The sequence below is a fragment of the Echinops telfairi genome, unplaced genomic scaffold (assembly GCF_000313985.2).
Source record: "Echinops telfairi isolate 266 unplaced genomic scaffold, ASM31398v2 ScPeMD7_22;HRSCAF=79, whole genome shotgun sequence".
Classification (NCBI taxonomy): domain Eukaryota; kingdom Metazoa; phylum Chordata; class Mammalia; order Afrosoricida; family Tenrecidae; genus Echinops; species Echinops telfairi.
This window is the reverse complement of record NW_022103919.1, coordinates 2,683,334-2,696,841: the sequence shown is the minus strand read 5'-3', so window position 1 is coordinate 2,696,841 and position 13,508 is coordinate 2,683,334. Positions and strand designations below refer to the sequence as shown.

Here is a 13,508-nt window from a genome sequence, read left to right as displayed (position 1 = left end):
CCGCGCGCGCGACTCGGACCCCTGGCCGCTGGGATCGGGTCTGCGGGGCCAGGAAACAGCGGCCCCGCGGAGCACCGGCGGGGTGGGTCGGGCCAGGGCGGCGGGCAGAGGGAGGGGGCGGGGTCGCCCCAGCTTCACCTAGGGGCGCTAGGACGCCCAGCAGGCTGAGGGTCCAGTTGCCACTCCCGGACTCGGGTGCCTGGGTGGAGGGTGCCGCTCCGGTACCTTCTCGCTGGCAGGCGGGAGCTGTGCGGGGGGGCTTGAGTGTGGAGAGATGGGGTCCCCGGCGTCCAGCCGGTCTTTCAGCTAGCACGCCAGCCCCTGCCACTGCCCCGGGCAGCCGGGACGTCCATTGTACCGGGGTCTCTGGGCTGGGGTCTGAAACTGAGTGAGGCTGGATACAGGGGGTAGGGTGGGGGTCATGACATGGGGGCCATAGCTGAGACCACAGCGCCCTCCACCTCCTCGCCCCCTAGGTGGGCTCAGGCACACCTGGAGCGCAGGTTCCACAGCCCAGCCGGCCAGGCACTGCGGAACGGCCGTGGTGGGGAAAGGGTTAAACGGAAGGGGGTGGAGGGGAGGACCTGGACCCCGCCTCTCTGCGGAGCGTCCACTGAGGGTGGCTTTGCTTGGGGTTAGGATGCCCGGGGGCTGAGCGGGGACTTGCCGGTCTCAGGGTGGTGGGAAGGGATTAAGACCTTGTTCGGGGGTCTGGTCGCTTTTGCCTCCCGAGCTCCCCGGGGGACGCCGGGCGCGTCACCTCTGAGCTCCCGGGGCTCACAGACACGCTCCGAGCCCGCCTGAATGACGGCCCCGCCGGGGGAGCGCAGCATCCCCACACCGGCCAATCAGGCGTGCGCAGGCCGGGAGGCGGTGAGATCATCTCTGGCCAATAGCAGCGCGCTGAGCGCAGGGATGCTGCATTAGCGCCCCAGCCCCCTTCCCTATCCCAATCCTGGGAGCTGGGGACCCTTGGACAAGGGTGAGGAGGAGGGCACAAGGACCCTGGGGTTTCCCATCCTCCTAGCCCTTCGAAGCGCTGGACTGGGTTGGGAGGCCAAGTTGGTCCTCCTAGCCAATTTCTCTGACCCTTGCTGAGGGCTGGGGCAAAAAGCCCAAATCCCTCCTCTCCTTAGCAGAGAAGGTTACCCAGGTCAGAGAGGGGAAGTGACTGACTCACGGTCCTACAGTGGCAAACGCTTGGGGCCTAGTTCTTTCCCACACAGCCCCAATCCTTCTCTGCCCCATGCCCCTCTTGCCCTTAGCTGTGGAAGTGGTGGGGATTCTAAGATGCTTGCTGTTTGTCGGGAAGGACCCAAAGGATCACCCTTTTCCTTGTGACACCTTCCATCCTCCCTTCCCCAGGGCTGGCGTGATGTGGAGTCAAGGAGACCCCAGGGCTATAAAGAGGGAGACCAGGGACCCCCCCAAGAACAGGGACGCCTTGGAGAAGTGCAGTTATTAAAAAACAGGCAAAACAAAAAAACTCAACCCACCGTCCCTGGATAGCTAAGAAGACCCAATGTCAGCCCGGCCTTCCCTGCCATCAGTTTCTACCTTAGAATCCCCACCCCAACTCCTACCTTCCCCTGATCACCTCTCCTCACCCCCTACCTGTCTGCATCTCCACTCCCTCCATCTGCGCCCAGAGCCCCTGCAGACCTCATACAGCCCACTTTTCTTGGGCCCACTACCAAGCTGCTCCTGCCCCAGCCTTGCCCACCGCAGACAAGGTCCCATTACCTCCCCACCCCAGGATCTCAACCTGGGAGTCCTCCCTAACCTCTAAATCCTCTCTCCTCCCCAAGCTAATCAATACTCATCTAACTGCCCTGCTCCCTATCTCATGACTTGCCCTGCCTGACCATTGCCTGGGAAGCATTGCACACTCAACACAGAGCAAATCGAACTCTGCCCTCGACACTTAAGAACCTTCTGCCACTCTGTTCTAGTCCCCTGGGTAAATTCCAGCTCCGTATGGCAGTCTCCCTCAAGCGCTGCCACACCTGCCCCTGCCATCCCTCCTCCCTGCCCCTGTGAAGCTTCCAATCCATCTATCTCCCTCCACTCTGCCCTGGCTCTGCCCACGGGGGCCCAGGCTTTGTCAGGGTCCTCCCACGAGCTCTTCCCTTTCTTCTCTCCTCACCCCCCATGAGGTTGCTTGGCTGAGCTAGTCCTCCTCCTTCAGGCCTCAGCTGAACAGAAACGTCATAGCCCTCCCTGGCCCCACCTCCTGGTTAAGTGGGGGCAGGAGGCAGGAAGGCATGCTAAGCTGGGTACCTTAGGCCTCTCCTAAAACCTGGAGTTGCTTGTATCTGTCCTGCTCTTGCATGAGGCACCTTGGAGGCCTGGTCACTAGCAGAGGACCTGTCCCCGATTCTGGATTGCCCTGAAGCTAGAATCAGAGGATCCTGGGGTACACTGAGGCAGGATGCGGGCAGAGGGGGGGGGAGCTACAGAATTGGGACCTGAGATTTGTGGATGAGCTGAAGAGGCAGGGACTAGACCAAAGGATGCCCAGATGCTGGGGACCCTGGAGAGAATTGCTACCTGGGCTGAAATTGGTCGCTTTACTCCCTGCTCAATCTGTACATCCTCCCGACCAGCTCTGAGATCTATCTGTCCTGGATTGCCCAGAGTGGGTTAGGTCCAGGCTGAGTACTCTTTGGAAGCTGGAGTGGGACTGAGGGGAAGAAGGTCAGAACCAGGCAAGAACCAGGAAACAACGAGCGAGCAATAGCCCCTCTTGGGCTGATGAGTGGGTGGAGCCCTATATTCACTCTAGCGGGTCCAGTCCCTGCTTGAGATGGCAAAAAGGCAGGAGCCTGGAGAATGGTGAAGGCCAATGCAGATGGCATTTGTCTAGGGTGAGGGACCTCTGTGGTCCTCCCCCACCTTAACTGTGTACTTCACCTTCCCAAAGTAACAATTGTGAGGCTGGTGTAGGACTGGGCAGTTGTATATGCATGGGGCCACTAGGAGTAGGAACCGTTTCCATAGTACCTAACAAGAGACTGTATCCTTGTCCACCCAGCCCATGCCCCTGCTGCCCTGCTTTCCAGCCCACCTCTAGGAATCCCTCCCCACTCCACTTTCAAGATCAGCTATGGAGGTGGTGGTCCTGGTGCCCAGGCAGGAAAATGCTGTCCCCACCTCCTGGAGGATGTCATTCCTGACCCCTCCACCTCCTAGACTTTGGCTGCTTAAAGCAGTGGTTCTCAACCTGTGGGTCGCGACCCCTTTGGGGGATGAACGACCCTTTCACAGAGGTCGCCTAAGACAATCGGAAAACATAAATATTTCACAATATATAATTACATATTGTTTTTGTGATTCACCACTATGCTTTAATTTGTAACAATGAAAATACATCCTGCATATCAGATATTTACATGACTATTCATAACAGTAGCACAAAGTAGCAACGAAAATCATTTTATGTTTGAGGGATCACCACAACATGAGGAACTGTATTAAAGGGTCCCAGCATGAGGAAGGTTGAGAACCACTGTCTTAAAGGGACCCGGCGCTTCCTTGCCGCTGTCCAGAGCTGTGGTGCTGACCTCGGTCTGTCTGACGCTGAAGTCAGCGTTGCCTCCTTTCTGAATGATGAAGTGTTGTTTGAGGCCAGGGGCTGGGCTTATTTACAGCACAGGGCCTGGCACCCTGTGGGCACCGTGGGGCGCTGTGCCTATTTCTTTCCTCCTGCTTGTCTAGGGAGCCAGGAGAGCAGGGTCTCAACAAGCCACCTGAGTGAGGGCCTTGTTGGCACCTGTGCCCCAGGGTCCCCAGAGACCTGAGGTGGAAGGCGCTCACTTGAGAGGGTGAGGTAATGAAGGGGAGAAGGAGGGACCTATAATTGGATGCCAACTTTCGCTGTCTCCCACCCAGTTCTCCAAGGAGAAGTACATTCTGGACTCCTCACCAGAGAAACTGCACAAGGAGTTGGAGGAGGAACTCAAACTCAGCAGTACAGACCTCCGCAGCCATGCCTGGTACCATGGCCGAATCCCCCGGGAGGTGAGTGGGCCCCGAGCTGGAACCTCAGGACGACCTTCCACCTACTGCCTTGGCCCTAGTTACCATGGGGTTCTGGCCTATTGCTCGGAAGGTCCAGTCAACGTGAACTCTGCCATCTACTAACCTTGGACAAGTCATCTCTATGAACCTCAATGTCCTCCTCTGTAAAATGGGTGCATTTATGGTACCTTCGACGATGTCAATGTGCTTCACACAAGGCATGACCACCAATAAGCTCAAGTGCATGTTGGCCTGTGCTGTTTTATTGTTTCCGGTCCAAGCCTCATTCTCTTGTGTTTGTCCAGGGAGTTTTGGTCCTTGGGCTACTCCTGTTCTGACAAAGTTGAGTTTTCCGGGGTAGGTGGCTTCACAGGTGCAGACTTGGGCCAGTGGCTCTCACCACCTGTTCCCTCATTTATTTACACTGCAAACCTTGGTCAAGTGGTCGCTCTGGGCAGGCCCCATGTTGGGCAAGAGGACAGAGAGAGGAAAGATGTCGTGGTTCCTTGGCGGCCTCGTGGGTCAGGGCGGGAGCTGACCGCAGGCCTGAGAGGGAGCGCAGAGGAGGGGGACCCAGGAGAGTTAGAAAGGAGCTGGTGAGGGGGGTGGGGCAGGAAGGGCTCTTTAGGCAGAGAGGACAGCCAGAGGATATGCAGATTCCAAGACAGCCAGAGTCCCTGGTGATGGGAAATGTGGAGTCTGCACTACCCAATGGGAGCCTGGAAGAAGTGGGGCTGAGACGTGGATCTCAGATCCCAGACACCCCATCCCTACCCAGACTCCCCTGGACCCCTTCCCAAGATATTGATCTCTTCCCATTCTGGTCCTTCTGCTGAGGTGCCTCTGGGAATCTGAGTCACCATGTCCCTCTCAGGTCTCAGAGGTCTCTCAGTGCCCCTGGGTCACTGTGCCCCCAGGCCTCCCCTGTGCCTGCTCTACCCCTGCCTCACCAGGCCCTGCCCCCTTCCCAGGTCTCCGAGACCCTGGTGCAGCGCAATGGTGACTTCCTCATCCGGGATTCGCTCACCAGCCTGGGCGACTACGTGCTCACGTGCCGGTGGCGCAACCAGGCCCTGCACTTCAAGATCAACAAGGTGGTGGTGAAGGCCGGTGAGAGCTACACCCACATCCAGTACCTGTTCGAGCAGGAGAGCTTCGACCACGTGCCTGCCCTGGTGCGTTACCACGTGGGGAGCCGCAAGGCCGTGTCGGAGCAGAGCGGCGCCATCATCTACTGCCCGGTCAACCGGACCTTCCCCCTGCGCTACCTGGAGGCCAGCTACGGCCTGAGCCAGGGCGGTGGCAAGGCAGGCAGCCCCGCCAGCCCCTCGGGGGCCAAAGGTAGCCACATGAAGCGACGCAGCGTCACCATGACCGATGGGCTCACCACGGACAAGCTCACCCGTGGTGACAGCTGCCCCACCAGGTAAGCCAGGAACCCGCACTGGGCTTGTGCTCCCTGGGGGTGAAGTGAGGGTGTTGGGAACTTGAGTGGTGGTGAAAAGGTGGAGCCCCATTCACTCTGAACGGGGTGAAGTTATTGTTTGGGGACATCTGTGTGGGAAAGCACAGGAGGACAGTCAGGAGCCGAGGCAGGAAGTCCCTTTGCTGTGTCGCGTCTCCTCTATGACCCTCAAGCTCTTACTGGTAAAGGGCTCTCCCGCCAGCAGCCCTCTCTGGCTTAGAGGGCTGCTGTGCTGGTCTCCAAGGGACCCTGGGCCCTGCCACCCATCTCCACCCTACCCCTCTGCGCTCCAGTCGGCAGTGTGGAATGCATGTTTTCTGCAGCATTTAAAGAGAAGCCCACAGTAGCGGAGTACGACCAGGGCTTCAGAGGCCAGGCTGTACTGAGGGCTTTTCACGCCTGGTCTTAGTGACTCCCTCTCCCCCTGGGAGAGGGGAGAGGGAGGGCCCACCACCACCACCACTGTCATAGATAGGTCAGCAGGTGAATGGAGGGAAATTCACTTGCTACAGAATGACATGACCAGGATTCAGACTTGGAAGTCTGGGCCCCTAGTTGCTATGGGCCCCTCTGTCCAGATCTTTGCAGAGAGACCCCATGACCTGTGCCTCCCAGACCTGGGGAAGCCCCATAGCCCCACCTCCTTAGACCTCGGCTGGCTGTTGTCGCCGGCAGCAGAAGAATTGATGGACATTGGCCAGCAGCCACTTGGTCTGTGGTTTGGAACCAGTGACTGTGATGGGGCCAGGCGCCACAGCCATGTGTGCACAAGGTGTCCTGAGCATGTGTGCAAGCAGAGGGGAGGGCCCAAGCCAGCCAGCCACTAGCTAGCTGTTGACACCAGGCAGGGAAGGGTACAGGTGTGCAGGTTGTGGACTACACAAGAGATTGTTTGCCCAGGGGCAGAACAGAGCTGAAACTCAGCCCGCCCACCTGTTCATCAAGCAGAGGGAGTGTGGTGGACTCATCTGCACGAAAGCACCAATGTGGGCTAGTCAGGGTGCTGGCTGTCACCCTGTATCTCTGGGGATGCTGTGCTGAACCGCAGGCTCTCAGACTTCCGTGTCCCTCCTGCCCAGGGCATCCCCAGACAAGCTTCTCAGGCTGCTCTCAGCCTTCTAGGAGGGAAATGCTTGGTGGTGGTTGTGGGGGGAGGTCGAAGAAGGGTGGGACCAAAGAGACAACAGGTGAGTGAAAGCAGACACTAGACCGTGCCAGCTTAAGGCCTGCTGGGTTCCCACCTCTGCTCTGAACTTGCCGTGGGGCCTGTTAAGCCCTTCCTCCTTTTTGTTTTTTCACCTGCCAGTTGCAAGGTAGGACTTGGTGTCCTCAGTCCTTCCTGGCTCCGAAGTTCACGGGATTGAGGATCTCCCCTGCCCTGCCCTGCTCCCCACTCATGAAGGTGTCTGCTCTGCTCCACAGCACGTCACTGCCCCACCCCCGGGGGGAATCCATCCGCAACTGTGCCCTCAGCATGGACCAGATCCCAGACCTGCACTCGCCCATGTCCCCCATCTCCGAGAGTCCCAGCTCCCCTGCCTACAGCACTGGTATGGCCCAGGGAGTGGGGAAGGGCCGGGCGGGTTTGTTCAGGTGCACAGGCAGGTGTGCGTGTGTGCATGTATGCGCGTGTGCTGCCTTTGATGACTTCTGTGGCTGGTGTGGCGCAGTGGGTTGGCAGTGGACTGTTACCTCAAGGTCAGCAGTTAGAAGCTACCAGCCGCTGCTCTGCAGTAGAAAGAGGAGGCTTTCTGTTCCCATAGAGAGTCACGGTCTCAGAAATCCACAGGAGCCCCTCTACCCCATCCGACAGGGCCGCTCTGAGTCAGAATTGACTGGATGGCAGTGAGTCTTATTAGCTGGTGCGTGGTCATTTTGTGCCCCAACTTCGTCATGCCCTACAAGAATCTATTAGCAATCAGCTTGTGGAACTCTTGTCAAGTTAGAGCGATCGCCGGGGCTTGTTCATTCCGTCCTGCCTTGAGTTCCCAGCGTGTGCTCTAGAATTCGACCAGCTCTGGGCCAGAGCCCGGTGCTGCCGGCCTGCACTCAGATGTGCCACATTTCACCAGTGTAACAAACCTGAGCCCCCATCGATCAGGCTCTGACTGAGCGCAGGCTCTGGGCAGGGCCCTGCATTGGCTGGGACGCCAGCGACACGGTTTCATGGGTCCACAGGCCCAGCTCAAACCAAATGAGTTGGGCTGTGCTTTTATTGTTATTATTTTTTAATTAAGATAACGTTTCTATTTTACTGCTGGGGAAAAAAGAAAATGGTTCTCCATCAGCCATTTTGCCACGTGGCGGGCAAAGTGCCTCCCGAGAGGGGGGACCCCAAGGCCACCGTTCTGTTGCAATGGTGTTGCCACAAATCCTTCTCTGGACGTAGGGCCCCAAACTCGGTGGTAGGGTCCCAAACTGCTCCTTGGGAGAAAGACCAGGTTTTCTTCTCCCGTTAAGAGTTATAGCCACAAAAACTCGCAGGGGCAGTTCCACCCTGTCTTTCCAGGGTCGCTATGAGTCGGCATTAACTCAATGGCAGTTGGTTTGGTTTGGTGGGATACTAACATAGCTCAGGAGTCACGCTTTGAAACCTGCTTTGATACCTGCTTTGAAACCCCAGCTCCACCACTTGCTGGCTATGGGGCCCAAGTTATCCCAAACTACCACCAACATTTAGTTGGTTTGCCAGAGTCAGGCTTGGCGCCCACCTTCTTTCTGAGGGGAGCTGGGGTGCTCTCTTGTAAAGGTGGAACTTGCCCTTTGGGGGTGTGGGAACCTCACAGATGAGGAGCCCAGTAACCAATTTTCTCCCTCTCTGTGCAGTGACCCGTGTCCATGCCACTCCCGTGGCCCCCTCTGCCACAGCACTGCCTGCCTCCCCAGTCACCCGCCGCTCCAGCGAGCCCCAGCTGTGCCCTGGAAGTGCCCCAAAGCCTCATGGGGAGTTGGACAAGGGCCCCCATGCCAGCCCCTCCCACAGCCTCTGCAAGGCTTCCCCATCGCCATCACTCAGCAGCTACAGCGACCCGGACTCTGGCCATTACTGCCAACTCCAGCCGCCCAGCCAGGGGAGCCGGGAGTGGGCAACGGTGGAGGGCTCCAGCCGGCAGGCCCGGAGCTATGGAGAGAAGCTGAAGGACCTGTCAGAAAATGGGGCCCCTGAAGGGGACTGGGGAAGGACCTTCACAGCCCCTGTAGTGGAAGCCACATCTTCCTTCAACCCAGCCACCTTCCAGTCCCTTCTGATCCCCAAGGACAACCGGCCACTGGAGGTGGGCCTCCTTCGCAAGGTCAAGGAGCTGCTAGCAGAGGTGGACGCCCGGACACTGGCCCGGCATGTCACCAAGGTGGACTGCCTGGTACGTGTTGGGTGCACTGAGTAGGGAGGGGCAGCAGGGGCAGCCCTGCAGGGGGCTTTGGAACAGGAGTCAGAGTGATGAGGGGCTGGCCTGAGTCACATTCCCTGAGTCACTTTGTCTCCTTTCCAAAAGCAAAATATGAGAAATTCTTGGTTCCTCCCAGTGGGAATTCTTGGGGTACTTCTCTGGGCATCTCAGAGTCTAACTGCTGGGAGCAAGTCACCGGGACCAGATGAGGGCCGACTGCCCGCCCCCACGCCCCCTAGTGGGACGATAAGGAAATACTACTTGGGTCCCGCATTACTGTGCCTTGCTTTGTGGGCATCTTTGGTCATCCAAGGAGCCCAACCAACCCGTGCCTCCGTTTCTGCCTTGTGCCCCGGGGGTGCTGGTTTCCTGGTCTCGCAGACCCCAGGGTGCAAGAAACAAGAGGCAGGGTAGACACGTTGCTTCGCGAGCCCTTTCTCTCCTTGAGCCGCGAGTTTGCCTTCGGGAATAAGGGTGCCTTGGTCCTTAATCCTAAGTGGGTATTTCACTTGCCTGGCACCGCTAGGCATCTCCCCATTTATGTCCCGTTCACAGGTGGGAAAACTGAGGCTCACCCAGAGAGGTGGAATCCCTTGTCGGCGGGTTGGCAGCGGAGATGGGATTGAAACTATACCTTCCAGGGTGTCCTTGAAAATAAACTCTGACTCCCAGACGGCTTGGACCATTCCTGACAGGTTATTAATCAGCCCTCTGGGCGTCCTTGCAGGTTGCTAGGATACTGGGCGTTACCAAGGAGATGCAGACCCTAATGGGTGTCCGCTGGGGCATGGAGCTGCTCACCCTCCCCCACGGCCGGCAGCTACGCTTAGACCTGCTGGAAAGGTAAGGCAAACAGCAGCACGTGGGGACCCGCAGGGAACGCCCCCCACCTTCCCTTTTGCTGTGGCTGGGTGACCAATCACAGTCTCTCTGCCCGCCTCCCAGGGCTCTGACCCCGCCCCCAATCATATTGACCAATCACAACTTCTCAAGAGCTGGCCCTCCGTGACGTGGTTCCCAAAGATCCGCCCCCCTCCAGCTTTTTGCATCTCTTTAACCAATCGCAGCCCATCGACCCCGCCCCTCCGCCCTGCCTTCTAGCGCGCTGAAACCGCCCGGCCTGCTGGATCGTAGGGCTTCATCACAGGCCCCGCCCCTGGTTCATACGGACCAATCACGAAATCTCAGGGCCCGGGAGGTGGGGGGGTGGCGGCGGGGCGGGGGGCTCTCGCCCGTTTGGCTTTGCACCGCCCAACAGCGAGAAGGGCCCGCCCCAGCCCCGCCCCCTGACCGGTCGCTCCCACAGGTTCCACACCATGTCCATCATGCTGGCCGTGGACATCCTGGGCTGCACGGGCTCGGCGGAGGAGCGGGCGGCGCTGCTGCACAAGACCATCCAGTTGGCGGCCGAGCTGCGGGGGACCATGGGCAACATGTTCAGCTTCGCTGCCGTCATGGGCGCTCTGGACATGGTCCAGGTACTGACTGGGGGGCCGCGCCTGGGGCGGGGAGGGCATCTAACCCGGGACGCGTTCCTTTGCTGTCTAGCGAATGGGGGAGAGCGTTGTGCTTTTCTCGACAGCATTGGGCAACTGGACAAATCAACGGGAGAGGGGGCCAAGTCCTTTCCTCCTCTGGCCCTCTGTCTCCCCCTGTGTGACAAGAAAGGAACAGTATGGACCTTTTTAGAGGAAAACTCACACGAGCGTTGTTACCATCTGCTAGCTGCATGCCTCAGCAATCCCTCCAGACACCTTCTCGGGAGCTGCTTCTTTGTCCCCAGAGTTAGACATGGAGCCACGTGTTTTACTCGAGTCTGACCCCTACCCACAAGACACGGACGCTCCAATGCCTAATGAGTAGCAACAGGATCCCTGACACCTTGTCTTGGGTCCCACACCCAGCTCTACCCCCTATTTCCTGAATGACTTTTGGCAAGCCAGGCTACTCCTTAGTTTCCTCATCTGTCACATGGGTGTTCTGAAGGCGTCCTGGCATACATTTGGAAAGCAGCCAGCCACCTGTCTGGTACCTGAGTGGGGACCACAAGAATGAGGACTCGGGTGCTGGCTTTCCATGCAGTGGCGTTGCAGGCGGTCCAGTGACCCCTGGCTGCCTGCTCACAGTCCCGTCTCTCCAGATCACCCGGCTGGAGCAGACCTGGGTGACCCTGCGGCAGCGCCACACAGAGGGCGCCATCCTGTATGAGAAGAAGCTCAAGCCGTTCCTCAAAAGCCTCAACGAGGGCAAAGGTACCCTCCCCATCCGGCTGGGTGACTTTGGGTGGCTTTCAGCCCTCTCTGTGGGTGGCGGCGATGTGGGCTGGACTGAGCTCTGAGCACACCCTATTCCTCCTGAGCTCACCTTGTGTATCTGGCACATGGGTACACAGAGCCCCAGGGAAGGTTTGTCCCAGGAGTCGAGCGCTGGAAGCTCTCTGGGGCCCTTTCAGGCTCTCTAAGCACCTGCTGTCTCCCGCCCTGCAGAAGGCCCTCCGCTGAGCAACACCACGGTTCCCCACGTGCTTCCCCTCCTCACCCTCCTGGAGTGGGACTCCGCCCCCGCGGAGGGGCCTGAGCCCTGGGGCAGCACCGAGCACGGCGTGGAGGTGGTGCTGGCGCATCTAGAGGCTGCCCGCACGGTGGCGCATCACGGAGGCCTGTATCACACCAACGCTGAGGTCAAGCTGCAGGGTGAGTGACAGGTCACATCTGTCAGGAGGTGGGAAGAAGGGAGAGAGAAGAAGCCACTGATCCTGTGGTCTGGGCTTCTCTCCACCTGGCTTGCTGCCTCACCCCACCCCACCCCACTTCTTTTTCTCCATATGCCCACCTGCTTCTCCCCACTCCTCTTTCCCAGCCTGCCTCCCATCTCCTTTCTTCGTCCTCTCCCTTCACTCCCTGGTTAGTTCGCCAGCGTCTAGGAGTGGCAGGCGCCATGCTGGGGTGGGGGGCACACAGAGGGTTCCGAGAGCACCTCAGCTATGTCTTGGTTTCCCTGAGCCTCCGTTTCCTCTTGTACCCGCGTGTCTGCAAAGCACGTGGGCCTGGGGGCCTGGCGCACAGACCGATCTCCCTGTCTCAAAACTCCCGGCCGTGAGTCGATGCCGACTCAGAGCAGCCCTAAAGGACAGGGTGGCACTGCCCCTGGGGGGTTCTGAGGCTGCCCCTCTCTCTGGAAGTGGAAAGCCTCATGCTCCCCCTAGACTCTGGCTAGTCCAGAGGTGGACCATCCCCCATGAAAGGAGCAGAGAGAGCCCGGGCTTCAGACAATCCTCTGTTGTCCTAGAAAGGCATAAGTCATAACAACCACGCTGGACACACTGGACGTTACAGCCGAGCAAACACGTGGCTAAAAAAAAAAAAAGCCACTCACAATGTAATTACCCAGAAGCAGATGCGCAAATGCTCTGAGCATTCTGCGCTGTCTCCTGTTGCCTTCTCTTTTTTCAGAGGGTGGGAGTCTTTAACACTTATTGACATCATTGATACATTAAAAAAATCAGAACCCAAAGGATTTACAAAGAAAAGCAAAACCACCCACGGTGTCAGAAACATTGTTAGCATTAACAGTTAATTTTCTAGTCATCGTGAAAGGCTATGTTCCAAATAGTAGGTCAGCGAAAACCGCAGCCGAATCAAGCTCTCTGCCACCGAGGGACTCCTGTGCCCAGAGCTGAACTGCCCCCGACGGTTCCTAGGCGCTGGTGTTTAGGGGCACGGGTCCCAGGTCTTCTCTCCCAAGCACAGGCTGGGGGATTGGAACCGGCAACCTTTGGTTAACAGCCAAGTGCTTAACCACTGTGCCACCAGGGCTCCTCCCGTAGGCTGGAGGTTAAGTGCTAAGCAATGCAGTTATGTTCATTCAACACCTTCTGGGAATGCTGAGGGGGCTGGGGAAAGTTCTCAGAAAAGGAGGCCTGAGGGTGCCAGTGGTGATGGTGGACCCCTGACCTCTGTGCCCTCGCCCTGCAGGGTTCCAAGCCCGGCCGGAGCTCCTGGAGATCTTCAGCACCGAGTTCCAGATGCGCCTCCTCTGGGGCAGCCAGGGCGCCAGCAGCAGCCAGGCCCGGCGCTATGAGAAGTTCGACAAGGTGCTCTCAGCCTTGTCCCACAGACTGGAGCCTGCCATCCGCTCCAGCGAGCTGTGACCTCCAGGGACCTCCCTGCTCTGCAGCTGCGGGCAGCATCAGGGGCAGAGAGGGGCACTGACTTTCACAGCATCCCTCAGGACACTGACCAGTGTGACTGGGTTCAATTTCAAGGTCCCCCTTGCTCCCCCAGGGCCCTGCATGGATGCTGGGCTCTGTTCCACCTGCTACAAAGCTCATCGCGTCTTCCTCCAGGAAGAACCAGAGTCTCCGATCCTCCCAGCAGCCTCTGCTTCACTTCCTGCCCAAGTTCCCTTCACTGAGCCATGTGAGGCTCCACGCCTCCTCATACCTCTCCAGGCACCTGCTCCCTCAACCATCCCACTGCCACCAGGGCCTCCATCATGCTGTAAATAACTTGTTCTGTAAATAAGCTGTACAGAAGCCATGTTTTTTCTTTCGTATAATAAACTTTTATGACTCTTTCTCTGTATGTCAAGGAGGGTCCCTTGGGTGGAAGGACACACTTAGGTGAAAAGCAGAA

The 13,508-nt window shown here is 58.3% G+C and overlaps 1 protein-coding gene and 1 long non-coding RNA gene across 3 annotated transcripts in view; one reads left to right on the top strand and one right to left on the bottom strand.

The window, feature by feature from the left end:
• The window catches only part of LOC123521512, a 3,234-nt gene extending 2,889 nt beyond the window's left edge, over window positions 1-345 (bottom strand). The window contains exon 1 of the long non-coding RNA XR_006679938.1: window positions 226-345. This is a non-coding gene — a long non-coding RNA (uncharacterized LOC123521512). The remainder of the gene's footprint in view (window positions 1-225) is intronic.
• The window catches only part of SH2D3C (SH2 domain containing 3C), a 30,764-nt gene extending 17,315 nt beyond the window's left edge, over window positions 1-13,449 (top strand). For both annotated transcript variants that reach the window (XM_004713294.3, XM_004713295.3), the window contains 9 exons: window positions 3,892-4,020; window positions 4,992-5,446; window positions 6,908-7,035; window positions 8,312-8,847; window positions 9,602-9,717; window positions 10,181-10,352; window positions 11,015-11,126; window positions 11,361-11,567; window positions 12,849-13,449. In XM_004713294.3, coding sequence (XP_004713351.1) covers window positions 3,892-4,020; window positions 4,992-5,446; window positions 6,908-7,035; window positions 8,312-8,847; window positions 9,602-9,717; window positions 10,181-10,352; window positions 11,015-11,126; window positions 11,361-11,567; window positions 12,849-13,024 — 2,031 coding nt within the window. In that variant the 3' untranslated portion in view covers window positions 13,025-13,449. The remainder of the gene's footprint in view (window positions 1-3,891; window positions 4,021-4,991; window positions 5,447-6,907; window positions 7,036-8,311; window positions 8,848-9,601; window positions 9,718-10,180; window positions 10,353-11,014; window positions 11,127-11,360; window positions 11,568-12,848) is intronic.
• The last annotated feature ends 59 nt before the right edge of the window (window positions 13,450-13,508 follow it).